The sequence below is a fragment of the Polyodon spathula genome, chromosome 11 (genome assembly GCF_017654505.1).
Source record: "Polyodon spathula isolate WHYD16114869_AA chromosome 11, ASM1765450v1, whole genome shotgun sequence".
Lineage (NCBI taxonomy): Eukaryota > Metazoa > Chordata > Actinopteri > Acipenseriformes > Polyodontidae > Polyodon > Polyodon spathula.
The window spans coordinates 8,021,699-8,044,554 of record NC_054544.1 but is presented as its reverse complement, the minus strand read 5'-3'; the positions used below and the strand labels follow the sequence as shown (position 1 = coordinate 8,044,554).

Sequence of the window (22,856 nt, the reverse complement as noted above, 5' to 3'; positions counted from 1 at the left end):
TATTACTAGTAGCTTTTTTTAAGTTTATATTAACTTTCATTTTTGATAGGGTCAGGGAATAATAGCTGTCACAATGGGTTGTAAACCAAAGCCTTAAATCAAAGGTAGCATGTACTAGCATATTTATAATACAATTAATTTAAACAAAACAAACAAAACCATTTTTTCAGAACATTAATAATTCAGGTTTCTCTGCATATGAATAACATTTAAATCACATTTTTTAAATATTACAACTTTTCAAAATGTTTTAGAAAATCAATCATTCTGGGGGATATTTCCATCTGTCAATTAAAAAAGAAACTTGGTAAGGAAGTAAAATTACCAAAAAAAAAAAAAGGTTTAGTAAGACAAAACATAAAAAGGCATCAGGTAAAATAAGGGTCTAGAACAGTATATACCTGTGTGCTCATATTTGTGTCTTAGGAGGGAACTGCTCTTCTGGAATGTTTTGTCGCACAAGTCACACGCGTACATACCACTTTCTGTCTTCTTAATCTTCTTCCGGGACAGACAGGAGTCTGAATCTGTCATGTCTTCCAGGCCTGACATATAATCTGTTGTTCCATCAAGCAGCTCCCCCTATAAGATAACCACATTTTTACATCCACACCTGTCATCTAAAAATAGACTCCTTCTGGTGTTTCATTTAGAAACTGAATAGACATATTGTAACCATCTTAACAAACATCCTTTTGGAGTCACCTCACAAGCTTGGTGCATTTAATCATGTTCATGAAATAATGCTTTTGTACTCCAGACACTTTTTAGTAATAAACTCCACGTTGCTGAAAACTAAAGACTTAATGGTGGGAGAAAAAAAAAAAAAAATGTTGATACTTTTGTCAGATAATAAGAAACATTCCATCAAAAGAATGTTCAGACAGGTTATTGCCAGTGAAGTGTAACTCTGCATATAATTAGACATGTCTATATTCCATATGGTAGAATTCAAAATCTGTTTAATTTTATACTTCAAAGGGTCTTAATTCTATATACACTACCGGTCAAAAGTTTTAGAACACCCCCATTTTTCCAGTTTTTATTGAAATTTAAGCAGTTCATGTCCAGTGAATAACCTGAAATGGTACAAAGGTAAGCGGTAAACTGCCAGAGGGTAAAAAAAAAAGTTTAGGTTACCAAAAACTGAAAAATATTGTACATTTCAGAGTTATACAAAAAGGCCTTTTTCAGGGAACAAGTAATGGGTTAACAATTTACAGCTGTTCTGCAGCAATGGAAGTAAATTAGCTTTGAAAGTTGATGCTAACAATTCCTACAGGTGTCCCAGCTTTTGTTGATTACTTATAAACCCTCAGCCTGTATAAAAGCAGTGTTGGAACAGACTGTGTTACTACACCCTCTTAAGCATTATTTGGATAGTATTGTACTGCAGGAAGTAGTATATTGCTATCATAATGGTGAGAAAAAGGCAATTAAAGGAAGACAGACAGATCATTATAACCCTTAAAAGTGTAGGTCTTTCCTTTAGAGAAATTGCAAAGAAAGCCAAGGTGTCAGTGAGTATAGTTTCTTACACCATCAAAAGGCACTTGGACACTGGAGGAAACTCTGACAGAAAGAGGTCTGGCAGACCCAAAGCCACAACAGAAACATAAGACAAAAACATAAGTTTCTGAGAGTCAACAGCTTGCGTGATAGGCAGCTCACAGGACAACAGCTTCAAGCACAGCTTAACACTGGTCGAAGTAAGCAAGTCTTAGTTTCAACTGTGAAGAGAAGACTTCGAGCTGCAGGTTTGACAGGTCCAGTGGCAGTAAGAAAGCCATTGCTAAGATGGCAAAATAAGAAAAAGAGGCTTGCCTGAGCCATGAAGCACTGCCAGTGGACTACTGAAGACTGGAAGAAGGTCTTATGGACCGATGAATCAAAATTTGAAATCTTCAGTTCAGCAAGCAGGGTTTTTGTATGCCGTCGAGTAGGCGAAAGGATGGTTCCTTGATGTGTGACACCAACTGTCAAACACTGAGGAGGAAGTGTGATGGTCTGGGGCTCTTTTGCTGGATCCAGAGTTGGCGACTTGCACAGAGTGAGTGGCACCCTGAACCAAAACGGCTACCAGAGCATTTTGCAGCGCCATGCAATACCCTCTGGTATACGCCTAGTTGGCCCAAAACATACCTCCACGCTATGTCAGAACTACCTTAGAAGAAAAGAACAAGACGGTAGGCTTCAAATCATGGAATGGCCAGCACAGTCTCCAGACTTAAACTCCATCGAGCTGGTTTGGGATGAACTGAACAGAAGGGTGAAAGCAAAGCAACCTACAAATGCAACACATTTGTGGGAACTTCTGCAACAGTGTTGGGAAGAACTTTCCGAACAATTTTTGATTTCCATTGTAGAAAGAATGCCACGAGTGTATTCGGCTGTTATATCTGCAAAAGGTGGCTACTTTGATGAGTCAAAAATTTAGATTAAATTTTGCTAAACAAAACAATTCCATGATTTCTTTTTTATCTCCAATTGTTTATTTGTTCTATGCTTTAATTTCAGAGTACATTGAGACATTAAACTGTGTAAATTTCAATAATAACTGGAAAAATGGAGGTGTTCTAAAACTTTTGACCGGTAATGTGTGTGTGTGTGTGTGTGTGTGTGTGTGTGTGTGTGTGTGTGTGTGTGTGTGTGTGTGTATATATATATATATATATATATATATATATATATATATATTTTTTTTTTTTTCTTCCATTGGAAGATTAACCCAATAGGCTAACTTAAATTAATGGGGAAAAATATTCTAACATTAAAAGATAATAATAGTAAGTGAAAGATTACGCAGGGCACATTGTCACAGTCTCTTAATTTCTATCTCATTATGATTAAATCAAAGAGGTGCACCAAATGGTCAAAACTGAGTAGCAGGAGTGTCCTCATTAGGACCGCTTGCTATGGCCTGACAATACTGAGGACATTACTACACTGAATAAAGCACTATCATTGTGCAATCAATTTGAGCTAAATGCCCGTAGCTGTATTTTTAAAATCTAATTTAATAACTTAGAATAGGAAACATTATTAATACTTTTTTTATCAAAATGGTTCCTTCTATGTTAAACAGCCTTCAGCATTTGGCGGTAATGAACATGAAGCTGTGCATTATTAATCTGCATGTTGAATCTCATTTAGGCTTTTTCTAAAAACATGGGCGAAAGACATCAGTCAGCTAAGCAAAACTAAGTATGCTAACACACCTTCACTTTTACACAGATATTACATTTCACTCGCACTGAGTTTTCACTAATTAATACCTGAACAAGATTAAATTGGCTGAAACACATTCAGAAAGAGGGCAGATGTACTGTTAAAATGGAAGAATTTAAACATCTGGCAAAGCAATGCTGTCACTTTTGTGCAGAGAGACAGTGCAGCACAGTCTGGCAACACCTACATCTCACATTATAACCTCTAAAACACTCATTATATGGTGATACCACTAATGAAGCATACAGAAGAATTAAAATTCAACATTTATATAGCATCTGTTAATATTCTGTGCTTTACTGGTTTGTGCGTATTACAGGTGAGCGTTTTTTTTTTTTCATCTTGTACAGCAATAACAGAATGTGCATGAAAAAAAAAAAAAAAACATTTTGTTCAACAGAAATGAATATTTACCTGGAAACCTGGTTTCCTTTGGTACTTTCTTCTTTGTTGCATTTCAGCAAAAGCAGCTGCTCCAGTTGCATATGTATAGGCCATGTGCGGTAGGAAGCCCATTTGATCCAGCCCTGGATATGGCCGCAGCCCCGGGATGCTTGCCTGAACTGGGGGCATGAAGGTGGCTGGGGGAAATGCGCTTTGTGGTGGAAGTGATGAGTACAAAGGTTTGGCACCAAATGGGTTAATACTGAACAATTGATTAGTGCTTTTGTCAAGGTTGTCATGTGAACCAAATTCCTTCTTGAGATAGGCCAAGTTCAATGGCTCCTCTATGTGCTCAGATGGAGAACAAATACTGTTATGGTCAATGTTAACACTGTTAGCTTTAGTTTTGTTTCTTACAGCTATACTACTTTTAGGTTCCTTCATTTGTTTTGGCAAAGACAAGTCTAATGGCTCCGCCTGGAGCTCTTCTGAAGTGAAGCTGTTTGGAGTGTAAGAGCTACTGTGGGAGTTTTTAGAAGAGGTGGAGGAAAGATTTAGAGGGGAAGGAGTATTGCTCCTGGAGTGGTCCAACTTTTCACCAACTTGTTTACCACCAGTAAACTGGGATGGTTTTGTAAGCCTGAGAGGTGTGTCACAATTATTAACATTGTTATGGAGTTCTGCTATGGATGGGTAAGTAATAGAGTCCACAGGCTTTACTAAAGGTATAGGAGACCTGGCTGACATAGTGTCTTTAGTGGGAGTGTTGGTGGCAGCCAGCGCCACCTCTGCATTGTTCCGTTCCATTGGTGGAGTTCTGGAATTGTTGTACTGGTAAACTTTTCGTTGCTCAAACCATTCCTTCACAAATTCCTGAGGGAGGCCAACAGCTATGGAAATCTTCAGTAGTTCATCTGAATTGGGTTCCATGTTCATGGCAAAGTATGCTTTAAGCACAGACATGTGGTCCCTGTAAGGGTTGATGGGGCTTGTCACTACTTTCTCGGAGAGCATGGAAGAAAGTAAGAGAGCGTGTTTCTCTCCCAACATCCCAGGCCTGTTGGGTGTCATGTTCTCACTGGGCTGTAGTACTGCCTTGATCTCCTCATTCATTTTGCACATGTAGCGTTCATGCTGATGTAAGGGAATTGGACCTGGAAAGGTCTCCTTGCAGAATTGACAAGAGAAGGGAGTAAAGAGGTTATTGTTCTCATGCATCTTATCTTCAGTACCTAGGTCTAATATGTGATTCATTCTCTCCTTTTTAATATTGCTAATTTGTCGCTTTGAGTCCGTGGTCAAGCTCTGGAGGCAAGCTTTGGCTTCATTGACCTTTTCTAGTGTGTAGTCAATAATACTTTTAGTGGCACCATTATGACTGACCACTGGAAGACCAACAGGTGGAGCATCAGGAGAAGTCACTCCTTGTCCTTGTTCCTCAACTTGAGCTCCAAGTTCCTTCATGTAACTCTTAAGCTTTGAGATCTCATCAGGTTTGCAGTCCATTTTCTGCCTCGATACTGTGTTGTCCACAATTTGGAGGACCCTCTGCACTTCACTTAAATTGCTCCCTATGGCAGGAAATCCCATTAGTGGTGCCTCCATCCCTAAGTGTTGCATTGGGCTTTGAGATGAAGCATGGATTCCCAATGGGCTAGTAGGCCCCATTCCTCCATTCATAAAATGTCCAGGCCCACCAAACCCATGAGAGGCCATAATGAGTTTGTAGTCATTGAAATCTAGTGGTTCTGTTTTAATTTTTAGAAGACCTGATTGGTCTGGTAGGCTAAGTGGCTTGCCATTCTCCAGCTTATGTCTGAGTTGTGTGATGGCTGAGTTAGTGGGAGAAGATGAAGCAGAAGTAGGAGAAGAACCCGTCTTTATATTGTTCCGCATCCTTCCATTCACCGAGATCAAGCCAATACATTTCTTGCTACTGATGTGCGAGCTATAGGAGCCAGAATGGGAGAAGCGTTTCTTGCAGTTTGGGCACTCGTATGGCTTTTCACCTAAGAAGAAAAGCATGTAATTAAAATTAATTACTATATATTTTTACATAAAAAATCAATATATTCCATAAACAACAGCAAGAAAATTGTACAGTAAAGACATCCTGTATTGTACATATACTAATAAAAAAACACAAAGCAATAGTAATAGTTGCCATTTCTATCTCACAGAATGCCAATTACTAGATTCAATTGTTTTAAAAATAGTTTTAGGGAAATCTTCCATTATTTCAGGATCCCCTTTTGGCCTAAGTTACTAATGCCAATTGCATTACAAAGTAAAGGTGAGTCATTCGTGGACAGTAGGAAAAAAAAAAAAAAATCTAATGAATTCTGTAAGTATAATTCCTATGAACAACTGAACAATCATAAATCAAGGTAATGAATATTCAAAGATTGTGAATAAGCACCCCTGCTACCCACCACTGTGAATCCGCAGGTGTTCCTTCAGATGGTGTTTGTATTTGAAGGCCTTGCCACATTCTGTGCATTTGAACTTGCGATTGCCAGCTCCCTGGTTCAGCAGTTGGTGCTGTTGAAGAGAAGGTATTTACATCAGCTTTACACAAACAACTCAGAGAGAGAGAGAGAGAGAGAGAGAGAGAGAGAGAGAGAGAGAGAGTTAGTTCTGTAAACAAGCACGGATAACTACTGCGGACCAGCCGAATGGCTTGCTTACTACAAAACATTTTGCCTTTCTACTTCCAACACCAAGGAGACAGTAGAAAAGAGGAAATGATAACAGAGTGAATCACATGCCTTTCAACTTCCTGGCTAGCAAATTAAACAAAATGGGACTTTTTTATTCTTTTATAAATTGGGTTGTATTTTTAGATTTCTTTAGATTTTAAATTTAACCACCATCAGGTCATAAATGCCCAGTGTAAAATCCAGGGATGTTCCTTACAGTTAGGGACAATGAGAGCTATTTTGGTGAAAATCATCAAAGCATGAAACTTTTCCTTTCTAAACTAAAGAGAATCTCATACTACCATAAATGCTACTATTTTAACAAATTTAGAAATTATATAATATATATATATATATATATATATATATATATATATATATATATATATATATATATATTAATATATGAAATATTGTTTGACGAAATATTGTATGACGATAAGTTGGTGTTTAGAAATTTGCAATTTAAATGAACCACAAATCTGTATTCTGAATACAAATATATTTGCCTGCCACATTACTTAAGGTGGGAGGTGAGCATGTTAAACAGTTAGAAAATACAAAGACTTTTAGCAAGGAAACAGCCCCAGATAGAGGCTAACAACTGCTGGGGTGTGCTGACTCTTCCCACATTCCTGGTGAGACAGATGGTGTTACACAGGACACAGGGAGGTTTGTTCAAACAGCAGCAACCTTCAAAGATCAAGCAGAAGCCGGCCCGCCAAGCGCCAATGAGGGACGTATGTTGCTGAGTTGCTGAGTTGCATAAACAAACAGCAACAGCTGCTTTGTCTCCCCCCATTTCCCTCAGAGGACCACTGTAAACTTTAGTTGTGCCACTGTTAATATGATACAATAATTTTAATTTACTAATTGTAAATGCCACAAGCAAATGAGGGGATCTTGCAATGCCGGGTCTATTCTCCATAACTCATGGGTGTAAAGGGATGTTACGCATGCAGAAAGGGTAGCTTTATAATTCCTTTTTGTCTTTTTGGAAATATTTGGTACAAACAACTTTTTTTTTGCTCTCCAGGAAACATTTTAAACAGATAAAGTATAGAAACCCATATGAAAACATTATACTTTTTCAAATAAAGTATTTATTCACTTTAAGATGGACGGGTGAGAAGGCTTTATTTATTTTGAAGGAGATTGGGTCACTGGATTAATTCTGTACAAGAAAATGATTCAATTTGAAGTTAAAAAATCTTTAGTGGCTCAAAATTAACTGCAGAAAATATGGAAGACTGCATAAATGGTATATCAAATGTTAAAATAAGTGATTTACAATAAAACTGTATCACTTTATATATCAATATCAGTTTTCAGGCAAATTTCTCTAGGGAGCACAAGAATAGGCCTCTGCGCATAGCATGAATGGTTTTGTAAATTTTATTTTAGACTAAGCATGTTTCATTTGAGAAAGTTAAACGAAGTATCTGAAGCCACCTGTTATAGCCGCACTTATGAAAAGGAACCATGAATGAAAATGGATAGGAAGATGAGAAGCAATCTACATATTGTTTATTGGGTTTGGATATGCAAATGTAACCTGGAATGCTTTTATTGCATATATTCTTTTTACTCCTTTATATCAAGTATAATAGCGGCCTGGTTTAGTGAATTCTCTACAGCCTCTGCATTTTAAAAATGGTGCATACAATAAATGGGAATGTTTAATAAAATATAGTTAAAAATAAGCTGTTTTAGTTAGATTTTAAGGAACATAAAAGCTTAAAGTAAATTGAAGTTAAACAGCTACAATTTCTAAATTGGAAATTAACACAATCATTCGATCGTGAACATAAGACTGCTAAATCATATCAGAGAAGGCCATCAAAAAACCATTTAGGCCTCAATTAAAGCTATTACATTAAAGATCTGCATCTTCAAAATGCCATGAAAAATTTATAATGATTGCCAATCAAAATTATATCTTTTCTCCAAGGGATTATCGTGCATCAGAAGAAAATCACAATATTTATGTTTTATTTTTTTTTTTAAAAGCAGCACATAATCCTCACCTGATCTCTCCCAGGCTTGTGTGTGGCCATATGTCGCTCAAGCTGGGTGCGGTAAGCGAATGTGTAGTTGCACAGGGGGCAGGCAAAGTTCTCCTCGTTCTTCTCATGACGGTACTTGATGTGCTCCTTGAGTGATGTCAAGCGCTTGTAGCCCCGGTCACAGTAGGGGCAGGTCAGCAGTTGGGCGAAAGCATCTGGAGTTCCAGGTGGTAGGTCTACATAGAGTAAATGGAGAGGGGGCGGGGGGAGAAAAAACAGGCCAAAAGGTCAGCGAATCAGTGGCAGCTAATGGGCCTGCTGCCCGGAATGGTATGGGAGGTATCTCTGCAATCTGCTCTGCAGAGTGCCATCGTCTCAAGCTGGCATCTTTACCCCCGAATGTACACACCCTGGTGAAGTCAGTACAAATCACCTACAGTCTGTCAGCATAATCAATTAAGCATTTGCATTCATTCAGTTGAATTTTTATTTTATTTTTGTTCCAAATGATCTATTGTGGAATGAAAATTAACTTTAAATTGAAACCTTTATGTATTTTATCTCACTTTGACAAATTCTAATCTGCTATAGCCACACCATTACCAGTACTTGTTTCTCCCAAGGCTAAATGGCTTATAGCTAAGAATTGCTTTAAAGCTTGTCAAAATTTCAATAGCACAGCAACTTTTTATCAAGATCTGCCATTCATTTAAATGTCACTATAACTATTTAAAGTAATGAACTTCAAGTATCAGATACAGATATAGTTTGTAAAAAAATGCACATTACTTGAAATGACTTTAATTCTAAATGCCACCATTTCTTTATTGTGCATTCAACATCTAGAAATTGTGTCTCACCATTTTATTTTTTTATCGAAAGTTTGAGGTGCACTCTGATTACAAGCTTCAGCAGCTGTTCTTCAAGTTTGAAGGTAAACACCCAGGCATGTGATGAATTCATATTGGCAACAGCTGCATGTGTCAGTACGACTGTTGTGTATGTGCTCTAAAATTCTTACCATTTTCTTCTTGCCCATTGGCCTCCGGTGTGCCAAGGCGGAACAATTCCTCGGGGGCTTCTGGGTAAATAATGGCTGTATCACCTCGCTGCAGGTACTCAGCAATACTGACCACATGGCTCTCTCCAGCATCTAGCTTTCGTTTGGCAAAATACTTCTCAAATTCTGAAGTGCAATCTCCATTCTTAACTGAAAAGAGAAAAAGAAACAGCAATGAATCATTTGACTGAAAAATGTGACATTATTATGTAACATATTGGAAACACAATTCTAAAAGTGACTAAATGTGACAAAGAAAACCATTAAGGCAGTAGTTTTAGAAGTATACATCTATGTTACTGTGTTATCCTGTCAGATAATGGCTACTAAACTAAGAAATATGAGCTAATCTCAGAAGAGTACCATCTGAAGCGCTGGAAAAGCTTTTGAAGATAATCTTTTTCCTTTAAATATATTGCTATTTACATTACAAATGTTTATGGGAAAATCAGATTTGCTTAGGTTGCCAAATACTGTTCACTCATCATAGTCCAAATGAACACACATTTGATTACGATGGCTAAATTATAAATCTCAAGGAGTATCCAGAGATATACTTTTTTAGTTTTGGCTCACTGCATTAACACTGATATGTATGACTATTTTTGATGCTTCAAAGTTTTTCGGCTCGGTATTAAAAGGCCCTACGTTTTTTCCTAGTAATTATTATTATTATTATTATTATTATTATTATTATTATTATTATTATTATTATTATTATTATTATTATTATCAGACACCCTTATCCAGGGCAACTTGCAGTTGTTACAAAGTATCACATTACAAAATATCACATTATAGAATATCACATTACAGATAAGAGCAGTTATAAAGTACAGTAAAATCAGTAGAAAATCAATTTCAATTTTCAATTAAGAGCAAAATAAGGAATACAGTAAATAATTACATTTAAGAGCGAATTCGACTGATATCAATTAAACTTATAGTACAAATATTTGCTTATATGAGTAAAGTCCACTAAGAGCATGTAGTCAGTACAATAAATGGATTAGAACGATTACAAGAGCAATTACAAAATCTAAATCTAAAGTATAGTCAGGCATAGTAACATTTCAAATTTACTGCATTAAATTAAAAAGGGAATAGAAACTCAAAATAGCTTAAGACACCAACTCTTTCTTTGAATTTTGTCTTCAGTTTTAGCTCTAGCGGGAACTCAGATCTGCAAAATAGAGATAGCTGCCCCCAATCGCAAACAAAGCTAATAAAATACCACAACCTTCATCAGTCAGGAAATGACAGGCCCTCATTGGTACATACTGATTATAGGCCAAAAACTGCCTGTCCTGCTAACCTGCCAAGTTTTAGTTCTGTTTTCCTCTGTATGGTAATCTGAAAGGTTTTTCCCCTTCTTAAGGTTTCAATCTAGCAAATTAAAATCCTTGTATTGGCAAATAAGGTATAATTTACAAGATTATTAATTTTCATTTTTTTATTATTATTATTATTATTATTATTATTATTATTATTATTATTATTATTATTATTATTATTATTATTATTACTACTTGTTCATTAGATAGTTGTCTGAACTCTCAAAAGTATTTAAAGTGGATTGCATTTTATCATGTTGTAAATATTTTATGATCCAATTTGTGTAAAAGGTCAAGGTAATGGATTGCATCATTGTCAAAAAAATGATTTGAAAATGTCAACCTGTCTAAAAAGTCTAATTGTGTTGTAAGGCACTAAAACTAGTCTACTAAATACATTGTACCCTCATTAAAGGAGTCTCCCTTCCAGTGTCTGCTCAGTTATTAAAAGATGATATTGTATATACATTATTGACAGCCTGTATTCAGTTTAGGCACTAAGGCTCGACTAACGGTATTTGTTACATCAATTCTGGTTTGTAACGAATTATGTTCATTTTGATCATATTTCAAAGTGCATAAATTAAACATTTTTTAATTTAGGCCAACACTTTAAAATTAAATATTTAAACAGTTACTTGAGACCAATAAACCCCAGTGCAATCAGAACACCCAACAAAGATGGCTACTAAGATTTAAGCTACTTATTTGCATTGCAATTTAGGTGACACAAGTTTAATTCCCTTGAAAAAGTTCCACCAAATAAAGTATAATGGTGCACACTAAAATTGGTAATACTGGATAAAGAGATGTTATGTTGTTAAAAGTAATAGCTATTACTGTGGACACAGAGTTGTTCTTTCAAAACACCAAAACTCACAAGAGCAAGAGCCAATGGAGTTGCAGAACCTTAATAATTAAGTGAAAACATTATGTTTAGCAAACATATTTAAGTTTGTGAAGTCAACTTACCTGTACCGTTGTTTCCAATGGTCTGAAGTGTGGCTTCAGGCCCCATAGTGTCATACTCATCTTTCATTTCATCTACAGTGAAAGCAGAGAGAGAGAGAGAGAGAGAGAGAGAGAGAGAGAGAGAGAGAGAGAGAGAGAGAGAGAGAGAGAGAGAGGCAGACATTCAGTACTGGATAGTGTACAAAACAACCAAAGTGACAATGAAGCCTTCAGCCGAAGGTACAAAGAAATGAAAGCATGGCTGTGTGCTGGTCTACAATGGCTTTGTTCAGGATTCTTAATGAATAGTATCATACGGGCCAGACAGAGACTTATTTGCCTTAAACATTACGGCAGGCAGTAAAAGAGCTTGAGGGAACACTGGAGACTTGGGGGTGCAAAGTAAAGATTAATACAAGAATTGTCTACCATAGTAAGCAGGCGTGAACAATAGTATTGCTTGTACCCATGTGATGGTGAAATCTAGATGGATTCAGATAGAAGAAACTATGGGAACAGATCCATAGTTAAAACAGGAAATTTATTTTTTTTGACTTGTACTGGCTATATTAATCAAAATAAAGAATTGGTCAGAGCTTTTGTGATGATTCAAAAAGCCTCAAAGTTTTACACAGGAACTGGAGATATGTGAATAATACAACTTAAATATTTGACGAAGAAATACCTAACCCAGTCATTAAAGTGATTCTGAAGATAATAAAAAGGAGGGCATTGTTGGTTAACACGGACAATCAATTTATCCAGCTCTTACTTTTAACGACTCCCACAATCTCTTATGAAATTAAATCAAGGTATTTCCGAGAAGATGGGCTTTGGTTATAAATATAGCTATTGTGTTTGTTCCTCCTTGCTCATCTCATGTGATTTCTGGTAGCATGGAGTCACAAGTATCATAAGCTTTCCGTCTGAGGGCACACAAAACCAGTGACTGAGGGGAAAACAGCAACTGACTGCCTTTTTTTTTTTTTTTTTGCATAATGCTGGTAATGTTCAAACTGTTGCACTTCCTTCCTCATTGACATTTTCAACTAAATAATGAAAGAAAATAAACAATCCAGTCTCACTAGACAAACGTTAAGAGATCAGCGTTTCTGCATTTCTGCTTTCTTTGAGGAAAAAATGTTAAGTGGGTAACGTTTTCACTTTCAACCCCGATGCACTGCGGCTCCTTTTGTCAAAATTCTCTTTTTATATTTATTTTCTGTTAACATTAGTGTATGGATAATCTTGTTTGCTTTTTTAAATCTATTAAATTGTTACAAAAAATGTACTATTCTTTAGTCCATTCATTTTAATTCCATACATGGTCTTATTGTACTAGTGCTAAATTATACAATGCCTTTTTTCTTTATATATTTTCCCGAAACCTCACAATATAATTTTAGGAAATGACATGTCAGCACTGTAGTTGCATCTGCCGATGAAAATAAAAATATGGCTAAAACAAAAAAGGTATTCGGTTCAACAGAGACAGTCAGGGTCGACTGCAGCATACCAAAGTTAGTCCACTTGATGCGTCTAACCAGTGGATTAGGCAGGTTTAGTCCACTTGCTTGTACTAAAGTTAGTACGCGTGTTAATCCCGATTGCAGTGTACTAGACGATAATCACCACAGGTGGATCATCCGCTAAATCAGACTAAACAAGATCCTGATTGTAGCGTACCAAATCAGATGTGAGATGATCCTGTTCAGGAGGACTAACTTAGTATTATGAAGTATAAGACTAACTTCGTACGCTTCCTCATCCTATGTTTACACAGAGCATTTTAAAACAAAGACAGCTCCATTATTCTCTGAAATGATGTCTGAAAATTATTAAAATGAAAAGTGAAGCGTTTTGAAGCATTTTGTTCAGTAAGGTTCGCTCGCCGATGTCGAGTGACATGAAGAGCTTCATGCTCAGTGCAAGGTACTGTAGACCCGCATAACCCAATGTCTCAAGTGAAAGGCATCACTAAAATGTAACAGAATACCTTGTACCATTACCGTGTATCATTGAGACACAATATTAAGCAATTGTACATTTTCTAGATAGACTGAGAATGTAGCCTACAATTTAAATATGCGCCACCTTTTTCCTTTTTTCTCATTTATTATGGTGGAGCAACAAAATATTCTGAAGAGAACGATTTTGTTTTATTCATAAAAATTTTGCAAGAACTGTAATAAAGTGACACACAATAAGATACTCCTATATTTAAATAATAAAAATTAAAAAAATGCACGTTTGATGTATTCTATTTAACCAACTGAAACGTCACATGTATAATTAGCATTATATAAACAAAAAATGTGTCAATGCAGCAATAGGGTACCGGCGAGTTGAAATGCAAGTGTGGAATGTTCACAAAAAGACAAGAACAATTAGGTCTATCAATATAGATTACGAATATGTATTTTAAGTGTGTTTGCCCAAATCATGCCTAATGTAGCCTAATAAAAACACTTTTATCATTAATAGGCCTATAAGTATTACTGTATTTGCTTTTTTTCATATTTCAGTCCTCAATGTTTTTAATCAAATGTTTGTAATGACGATGTACAAGATGTCTGAGTTTGCCTTTACATCTTAAATTGTGAATTTCTATCCGCACTTGTAGAGGCTTATTATGAATTAGTCCTCCGTGACGGTGTTTACATGGACAAGTCATGACAGTTTTCCTCATAATGTTTTGGCCGTACTTCTCAGGAATTGAGTTTCCATGTAGTTATTATTTAGGACAACAAGTCGGGCCATAACAATGCAAATTACTGCAGTCATAGTGATTTAGGGGTGGGAATATTTAAATGTCCCTGTCTGCATACTAATTAGGGAAAGAATGACTTTTAATATCGTGAGGAGAACTTGCATATGTTGTCATGAAGATAAAAACATTTAACAAGATACATGAATTCACGTGTTGCCGTGCACATTTTGAATTACACCACACATTAGCTATTTGTTTGTCTGGTTACCTTTCCAACACACAACACACATACACACACAGACACACATAATTATAGTTTATATTAAAGATGTTCAAAATACATTTTACAATGTAAAAATTTTGTGTGTTTTGTGTGTGTGTGTGTGTGTGTGTGTGTGTGTGTGTGTATTTGTGGAACATTTAAAAATTACGTTTCATTAACACTAGAACCACCTTTTACAATACATGTTTTTAATTAGAATATAACTACATTTTTCTATTTTTTAAAATATATATAAGCCTATTATCTCTTCTGGACCTGGCAGCCATCAATTCCTTCATTTTGTACAAGACGGGTGTGTGTGTGGGGGGGGGGGGGGGGGTACATGTTTTGTACAGCCTTTCTGCTGGAGATTATTTGATATTAAGATTATTATAAAACAGGATCTTGTCTGCTGAAACCTCATGAGCCACAACCATGGCTACTGCTCCGGTTTCCATGGGTTTTTACAGCTATTTTTCTTGTGAGAAAGTGATTGACCCTGCCCTTAAAGTCATGCTTGCGTGTTTTGCTGTTTTGCGTGACAACGTCACAGAGTCAAGACTGTATAGTCCATTTTCATGTGCATGTAAACCCAGCCATTCTCTGGCTAACTTGTTCCACTTGTTCAGAATAGCTAAACCACTTGCTGTTTGGTAAAAACAGCTTTTAAACCAATTACATTTTTACAAAAATATTATTATTCTTTAGTCCATTCATTTGGTCGTGTTGTATTAGTGCTAAAATATACACTGGCTTTTTTCTTTAGCTATTTACACAAAAACTTGCTTAATATAATTTTAGGGAATGACATGTAAGCACTGTACTTGCATCCAGAGCGCGTCTGCCGATGAAAATAAAAATACATCTAAAAACAAAACAGTATTTGTTTCAACAGAGAATCAGTAGCTTAAAAACAAATAAGCTAAATGCTCTGTGTCTATCTGTGTAGTTTGAAATTTGAATGTGCTGCCTCAGCCAGTAGTTGAAAAAAAATTGTGGGAAATTATCTTTGAAATATACCTATGACTTGATCCCACATATCCCACAATTCTGTTTGTTTTGCGGCACTCAGCCAATAGGCAAGAGCGGCACATTCAAATTTCAAACTACAGACAGACACAGAGCATTTAGCTTATTTGTTTTTAAGCTACTGATTCTCTGTTGAAACAAATACTGTTTTGTTTTTAGATGTATTTTTATTTTCATCGGCAGACGCGCTCTGGATGCAAGTACAGTGCTTACATGTCATTCCCTAAAATTATATTAAGCAAGTTTTTGTGTAAATAGCTAAAGAAAAAAGCCAGTGTATATTTTAGCACTAATACAACACGACCAAATGAATGGACTAAAGAATAATAATATTTTTGTAAAAATGTAATTGGTTTAAAAGTAAACATGATTATCCATACACTAATGTTCACAGAAAATAAACATAAAAAGACAATTTTGACAAAAGCTGCCGCAAAGCATTGTGGTTGAATGTGAAAACGTTACCCACGTATCGCTTTTTCCCCCAGAAAACAGAAATGCAGAAACGTTAATCTCTTAACATTTCTCTAGTGAGACTGGGTTGAAATATACCATGTCTGTAGCCTTCCAGTCTGTATCATATATGCGGATTAGTAAAATGTGTTAAAGTCATTCACTTTTTTACCTTTTACTTGTGGCTGGCATTATGAAATTGTTTATTTAGATCTGGGCCATGGTAATTTCTGTGATACTACAATAACATGCTTTAGTAATAATTGCAAGTTTACCTGATGCTTGAAATGCAAATTATTTGAGATTTATACTTAATCCAGAATGTGACATAAAAGAATGACATAGTTTTATTCAACAGCAGCACATGTTAAACGACACTTAATCAAATTAACTATAAAAACTACAAAGAGGCAGTGGTATGAAATGACTGTAGGGTAAAGTTTAGGTTCCTATAGAAACCTAGAAGGACTCCAGAACACCTTTCACCTACCATAATTCAACATGTTTATTTAACGTCATCGATCCTGTTTATTTTGAAAACATTCCTGTTTATACTGCTGGTTACTCTTGGATTCGAGTTTTCTAAGAACAAGAAGTCCCTGTTTTCCTTATTTCTTTAACAACCCTTGAATAAGCAGAAAAGAGGCTGAGAAGAATGCAGGTGATTTATTTAAAATCTTTGTCAGTGATAATGATGTCATGGTTTCCACCCCATTGTGGGATGAAAGAATGTCAAGGACAATTCCAAACACAAAACTCTGATTGTGCTGGAACCGGAAAAGCACGGTAAGAACTCCACTGTGCTCTTCAGTTCAAAACCTGCATCCTGCAGACAAAGTACCAAAGCACAGGAGAAAAAAGCAAGAGAAAAGTAGAGGCTTATCTCAGAGTAAAGCTATGTGCTGAGGTACCACTGTAGGCAGTGAGGCACCAAGGAAAAACCCAGTACCCAACAACTTGAAAAATATTTCAAGGAGTGTTTAAATAATGCACGATTTAAAAACATGGCAAACATTTTATCATGTGAGAAATGCTTTATCTGAAAAATACAACACATTGAAAGGCAGACAATAGGGCACCACATAGTTTAGCTACAAATAGTGACAAAATGCCTTTGTTAGTCAATTTTCTAATACTCTGTTATTCATCTAATGTTGCTATTATGTTAAAGACGACTTTTAACCATAATCTTTTTTTTTTTTTTTAGCTCTTCTCATGTTAGTAATATACATAATATCAAATTCTTTGCTCTAAAACTAGATTCCTTTTTTTATTTTTATATATTACATTTTTAAACTCCTGAATATTTTCCCCTTTCAGCACTCTGCACAGCTAGTTCATTAGCAGAAATGAATAGCTCACACCGGCTCATTTAAATGGGGTGTCTTACATGAGTTCTCGCTACACTCTGTTTCTGTCACACGGCTCCCAAGAATCATTGACTCTTATTATACATGTAAATGGCTATCATAAAAATAAAAATTTCATTTAAGATTGTTAATGACTTCTGCAGCAGTCTGGCTTCCTTTAATGACTATTCTCTGCCCCTAATTAAAAGTATTTATCTTTCAAGCATCTAAGACCAACTCCTTCCTTTCAGAGTATGTTTGATTATAACAAAATAATCTTTATAAAAATAGTTATAATACATATTTGATCTTCAGAGTTGGAGACACCATAAATAATAAAGCAAACAAACAAAAGGCATAACAAATGCATGTTTTGGCATCATATGTCTGTATGCATCATGTTAGAGGTATTACTAGATGAGTTTTAATTGTCTGATCATGTGGGTAGCATTGTTGTAATACTGACGTTAACCGTGTATGACCCGCCTTTCTTTAGTTTTTTGTTGTCATTTCATGAAGTGTCACTACTGTTATATGTTCCACAGTCATAATTGTCTAGATGGATGGTATTTCAAACCATTGTGAGAAATCTCTTGTGGTAATATTACGAAAAGGGATTCCGGTTCTGGTACTACTGAACTTACCAGTACCATCGACTGAGGTTTGCAGCATCTCGTTGCCCTGCCAGGTGTGATCCACTCCGCTCTCTCTCATCTCATCTTCCTCGTCCTCCTTCTGTATCAGTGCTTGGCTCACACACGGAGAAGTGTCATGGTTGGGCATGCTCGCTGGACTACCCTCACGTTCCAGGGCACCAAGGAGACCATCCTCTTCCGCAATGTGCAGCTTGTCATCCTCATCTGTTTCTGATCCTGTTTCCACTACGTTCTCATAGTTCAACACTGTAATGAGAGATACAACAAAGAGCAGGGAGTTAGTATTTAAGTTATAAAAAGTCCAATAGCGGTTGTTCCCATCCAGATAACTATTGCAATGTATGCTTAAATGACAGCCTATTTCATTACAGGCCAGTGTGACCAAAAACATAATTTAAGACACTGATATATTCACCCGTCACCAGCATTTTTGCACTGTTCGTTGCAATGCCTAAACCATCAGTGTTCAGTAAGATGTAGTGGAGCCATGCCAAAATAGCATCTAATTTTCAGAGGCAAGAAATTGCTGATGATATCATTAAGCAGCACCTTTCATATCATCTAGATCAAAAGTAGAGCTGCCTGTTATACCAATTCTCATGCATTTCAGTATCTATTAAATGGTATTTAACCTGTGAAGCACAAATAATGAGTTCAGAAACAAAAGTACAGAGTCAGAGTCCCAATGATACGATTTTCTGCAATGAGCCACCTGCAATAGACCATCACCAGATACCCATGGAATATAAAATAAGTACTACAATATAAAACATTGTCAGTAAAAACAACTAGAGCACAACATCTTTAAAATCCATCAACCAACCTACCTGGCAACAGACCATCACCTAACAATTTGTGGTAGCCTGTATGGTCTATTGATTTGCTTTTCATTCTCATTTAGAATAGTGGAAAACCCTTTCTTCTGGATTGCTAATAATTCTCTAACAGCATTGGAGTTAAAAAAAAAAAAAAAAAAAAAGATGCACAGGCAAGACCAATATTAAAATAACTCACAAGTATCAGCCCGCTTGATTCCACAGCACTTGGTCCCAGACACATGGCAGCTTTTCTTAAAATAGACAGCCTGTAAATAAGGTCTGTGAACTCAATTGAAGGTGGCTGTTTCAGAATTAGTCAGCCTCACAAGGCTCTCGGCCTACATGCTAGTACATAAATTGTCCACTTTAGCAAGCAGAAAGAAAGATTAGAGTAATAAACAAGGGGCATTAGCTCAGCTAGAGAAACACAGCATCACATGCAGACATACAGCAGTGCCAAATACTGCTAACCCAACACTTAAGAAACACGTACCAAAAAAAAAAAAAAAGAAAAGAAAAAAGTTAAAACCATGACATCATGGGAACAAGGCTAAGAAAAACGGCCCATGGAAAAAAAAAGCACAAACAATTTTCAGGTTCATTTTGAGTTCTATGTATGCCTAATAAAGTAATCTCCTGCTAAGTTATGAACAGGGCTATCTCAAGTGTCTCTTGCCAACTAAAGGATTATAGAGAAGTGATTACAAAATTAAGTCACTCTAAGTTTATAATGCATTTCAGGGATTGTTTGACCGTTTTTAGCAGTAAAATTGAAGTCATATTACATACTTTAACTGACAGGTTCCCAAGGAAAAAAAAAAAATAGAACAAAAAAGCCCAGACGATTTTTTTTCTAGGTTAGACTAGGGACAAAAAGATTACACTGCGTATATCTGTTCATAATATGATCTTTGTATAATCCGCGGGCCTGCACTTGCCTTCCGAACAACTGCACAACAGGTGCAAATTAAAATGAAAACGGCTGCGGAGACGGGGTAAACAGAATCCGCTGACCTGGTTTGAATACCAATTGACGGGAGAAACAAAACCTTTTCAAGAGGTGTGACCACAAGGGTTTAGGCAAGTTCAGGCTGGGTAATGCCCTCTGAAATGAAAAAAAAAAAGAAAGGGAAAGGGAAAGAAAGTGAGACATTCGAACGAGCTGTGTGGTCCAGATATACCTTGGCACAATTGATAATGTGCTTTTATTTATTTTTTTCTCCTTGTAGCAACTGAGATTTAACCATTTCTTAGCAACACGCAGAAGACTCCTTTCTAAAGGTTCTGAGGGCCGCCTCAGTGGGGGCTGCAACAAAAGGCCAGGAGGCCTGGGAAGCTATCAACCCGCCCCTAAAAACTGATCTCTGGACGAAAGGGGAATAAAGAGAGGTCTAGAAAGAGTGAATGAAATTATCTAAGGCTGGACAGGTTTTAAAAGGCTTTTATTCCCTAAAAAACATGCCTTTTAGGGTTTCTTTTTTGTTTCTGGAATACCACATGGAATGACACACCAACAGCACTACTGCACTGTGACTTAAATATTTTGGATGTAAAAAAAAAAAAAACGGGGGGGGGGGGATTCACAATTAATCAGCAGCTTCTCATGAGTTCCAAATATCGGAGCGATCTAAACAAGCAATGAAGTTATGTTTCACTATAGGGTCAGTCGTGAAGCATCCATCACTGTATGATAGCAATGCTTCACAACCTTTAGAGCCCTCTCTTGCAAACAGCAGTAAATACTTTCAAACTAAATAAATAACTACTGTCAACTCCACTTACAGCTGCACAGCTCCTTTCTGAATGCCAAATACAGGTTTCAGTCTTAGTCTTTCTGTGATTAGTGTTGTATTTTGTTTTTAGTACCAAAAACATATATATTCTGTACGTTTATTGCTAATAATAATTTTAGGTGGGTTTTACAATGGGTGGGTTTTAAAATATTTGTATGTGTCACAAGATTGCATGTTTTTGTAAAAGCAGTCAATAAGTTTCCACTGGTATGGTAAGACACATGTTTTCCTTCTTTTACATAAGCACTTAATCATCAGTGCTTTTTGTCTTTAGGTGGAAAGAAGATTTAATTGACTGCTTAATGTCCTTCTATAGATACAAGTGAAACCGTCACAGAGAGCATGTGATATCTTTGACACAGAAAAGGGAAAGTCTTTTACTTGGTAAGTAAAAAAATTATAATAACTGAAACTTCAAAAAATGTTAACAGTAGTGCACTCTTACAAAGTTTGCTGTCCAACTTTTCAAAATGTTTTAATATTACGTTGCTTGTTTTTTTTTTTTTAATATATATATTTTTTCTCTCACACACAGTGTAGCTATTAATAATACCATACAGAAAAAACAAATATGCAGATTGTATAGTGAATAATGTTCCCCCGGTACCTTTGACTGTTTAATTATGTATTTTATTTATTTTAACACTAACACAGTTGTAACAACAGAAAAGAAATAGCCTCCAAAACAAAAGCAATATATTGCAATGTTTGCCATTGGGTCATGCATGTCATTCTGTACACAAGGACAATCTCTATTTAGTAGATGTGGAGATTTGGTTTAAAACACAGAGTTGCTGTTAAAAGAAAATATATTTACATCTATCACAGAGATATAGAAGAAACAAAAGGTCAAGAAAACATAATGTGTTGCATTATCTGAATGCCAAGTGAAAAAAAAAAAATGTGTTCAGCAGTAAGACACCCTTTTTGCAACACTGCTATCACTGGTATTTTGCCAAGACAAGTTTTGTAAATACTAGGAATTCATGACATTTAACAGTACCTGGCAGAAAACAACTGTTCTATTTAATCACAAGAAATGTTGCCTTTTTATGAGTGACTTCCATGTATTAACTAATGTTGTATCTTAACCACAGTATTACATCCAGAATGTCAGGCTTCACATCTACCACCCTCACTTTATCAATTTAAATATGTGTAAACATCTGCATGACCCTTTATTGTACCTTACAATAACATACCTTACAGAAATCTGCCTTTTGTGTTTGTTTTAAAAGTATGTATAAACAATATTTACTTCTGGGCAAATTCTCTTTAGATGACATGTCCTATATGTGTTCTTCCTTTACTGTCACAGACAACAAAGTTTATTAAATCTGACATTTACATAATGGTGTTACCTGTATGGTTTATTTATTTGTTTTCACAGAAATAAATTGAACTTCTTTCATTCAAATGTCTTTTAGATAATTACTATGCCATTTGTATTTACTGAAGTGTCTAATATTAGAGTTAAATCTCTCTAACTAGCTAGCCCTTATTCTTTGTATGATGTTGGTATTTAGTTAAAAAAGTGAAGAGGGCAGTTGTTAATAATGAATATTATATTGATTATGATGACTAGTACCTTTCAAAATGACTATTTGTGTGGGGGAGTAGAGGGGGTGAAGGAAAGAATGATAATCATTGTTTTGCTGCCTGGTGCTTTTTAAACGCAAACCTGTTTTTCATTCCAACAAATAAATAAATAAAATAAAACCCAGCACAGTATTTCCCTGCAATATTAAGTCTTCGGTGTGCTTTTCTTTGAACAGATGAAGACTATATCGTAAAATAATTTCCAACAGACAAAAAACTTCCATAGACTCTCTAGCATTTTTGTCTTCTGAGAATAGCCTGCATCATTCTCTTTATCATTTTGTTTCTACTAGAACAAACAGCATCTAAACGCTGGGTTATTTGTATTTTCAAACACAGGCCAGTTCCCTGCATTTACCCACCAAACCTCAACACAAACAGTAACAGCTGAAGTACAATTCTCCACCCAATATACAACAGGAAAATGTTTTAAAAATGCTATGGAACACCCAATAATAATAATCTTACAGGCCACCATAATTAAGAATAAAGCACCTTAAGAAAATACTATTATTTTTAGGAAGT

The 22,856-nt window shown here is 35.9% G+C and overlaps 1 protein-coding gene across 3 annotated transcripts in view; it reads right to left on the bottom strand.

Moving 5' to 3' along the window:
• The window catches only part of LOC121323104 (zinc finger E-box-binding homeobox 2-like), a 76,668-nt gene that overhangs the window by 2,261 nt on the left and 51,551 nt on the right, over positions 1–22,856 (bottom strand). For 2 of the 3 annotated variants that reach the window (XM_041263889.1, XM_041263890.1), the window contains 7 exons: positions 18,110–18,367; positions 11,684–11,755; positions 9,339–9,527; positions 8,339–8,553; positions 6,045–6,153; positions 3,643–5,621; positions 402–582 (listed from right to left, as the gene is read on the bottom strand). In XM_041263889.1, coding sequence (XP_041119823.1) covers positions 402–582; positions 3,643–5,621; positions 6,045–6,153; positions 8,339–8,553; positions 9,339–9,527; positions 11,684–11,755; positions 18,110–18,367 — 3,003 coding nt within the window. The remainder of the gene's footprint in view (positions 1–401; positions 583–3,642; positions 5,622–6,044; positions 6,154–8,338; positions 8,554–9,338; positions 9,528–11,683; positions 11,756–18,109; positions 18,368–22,856) is intronic. The other variant, XM_041263891.1, reaches the window with a different exon arrangement.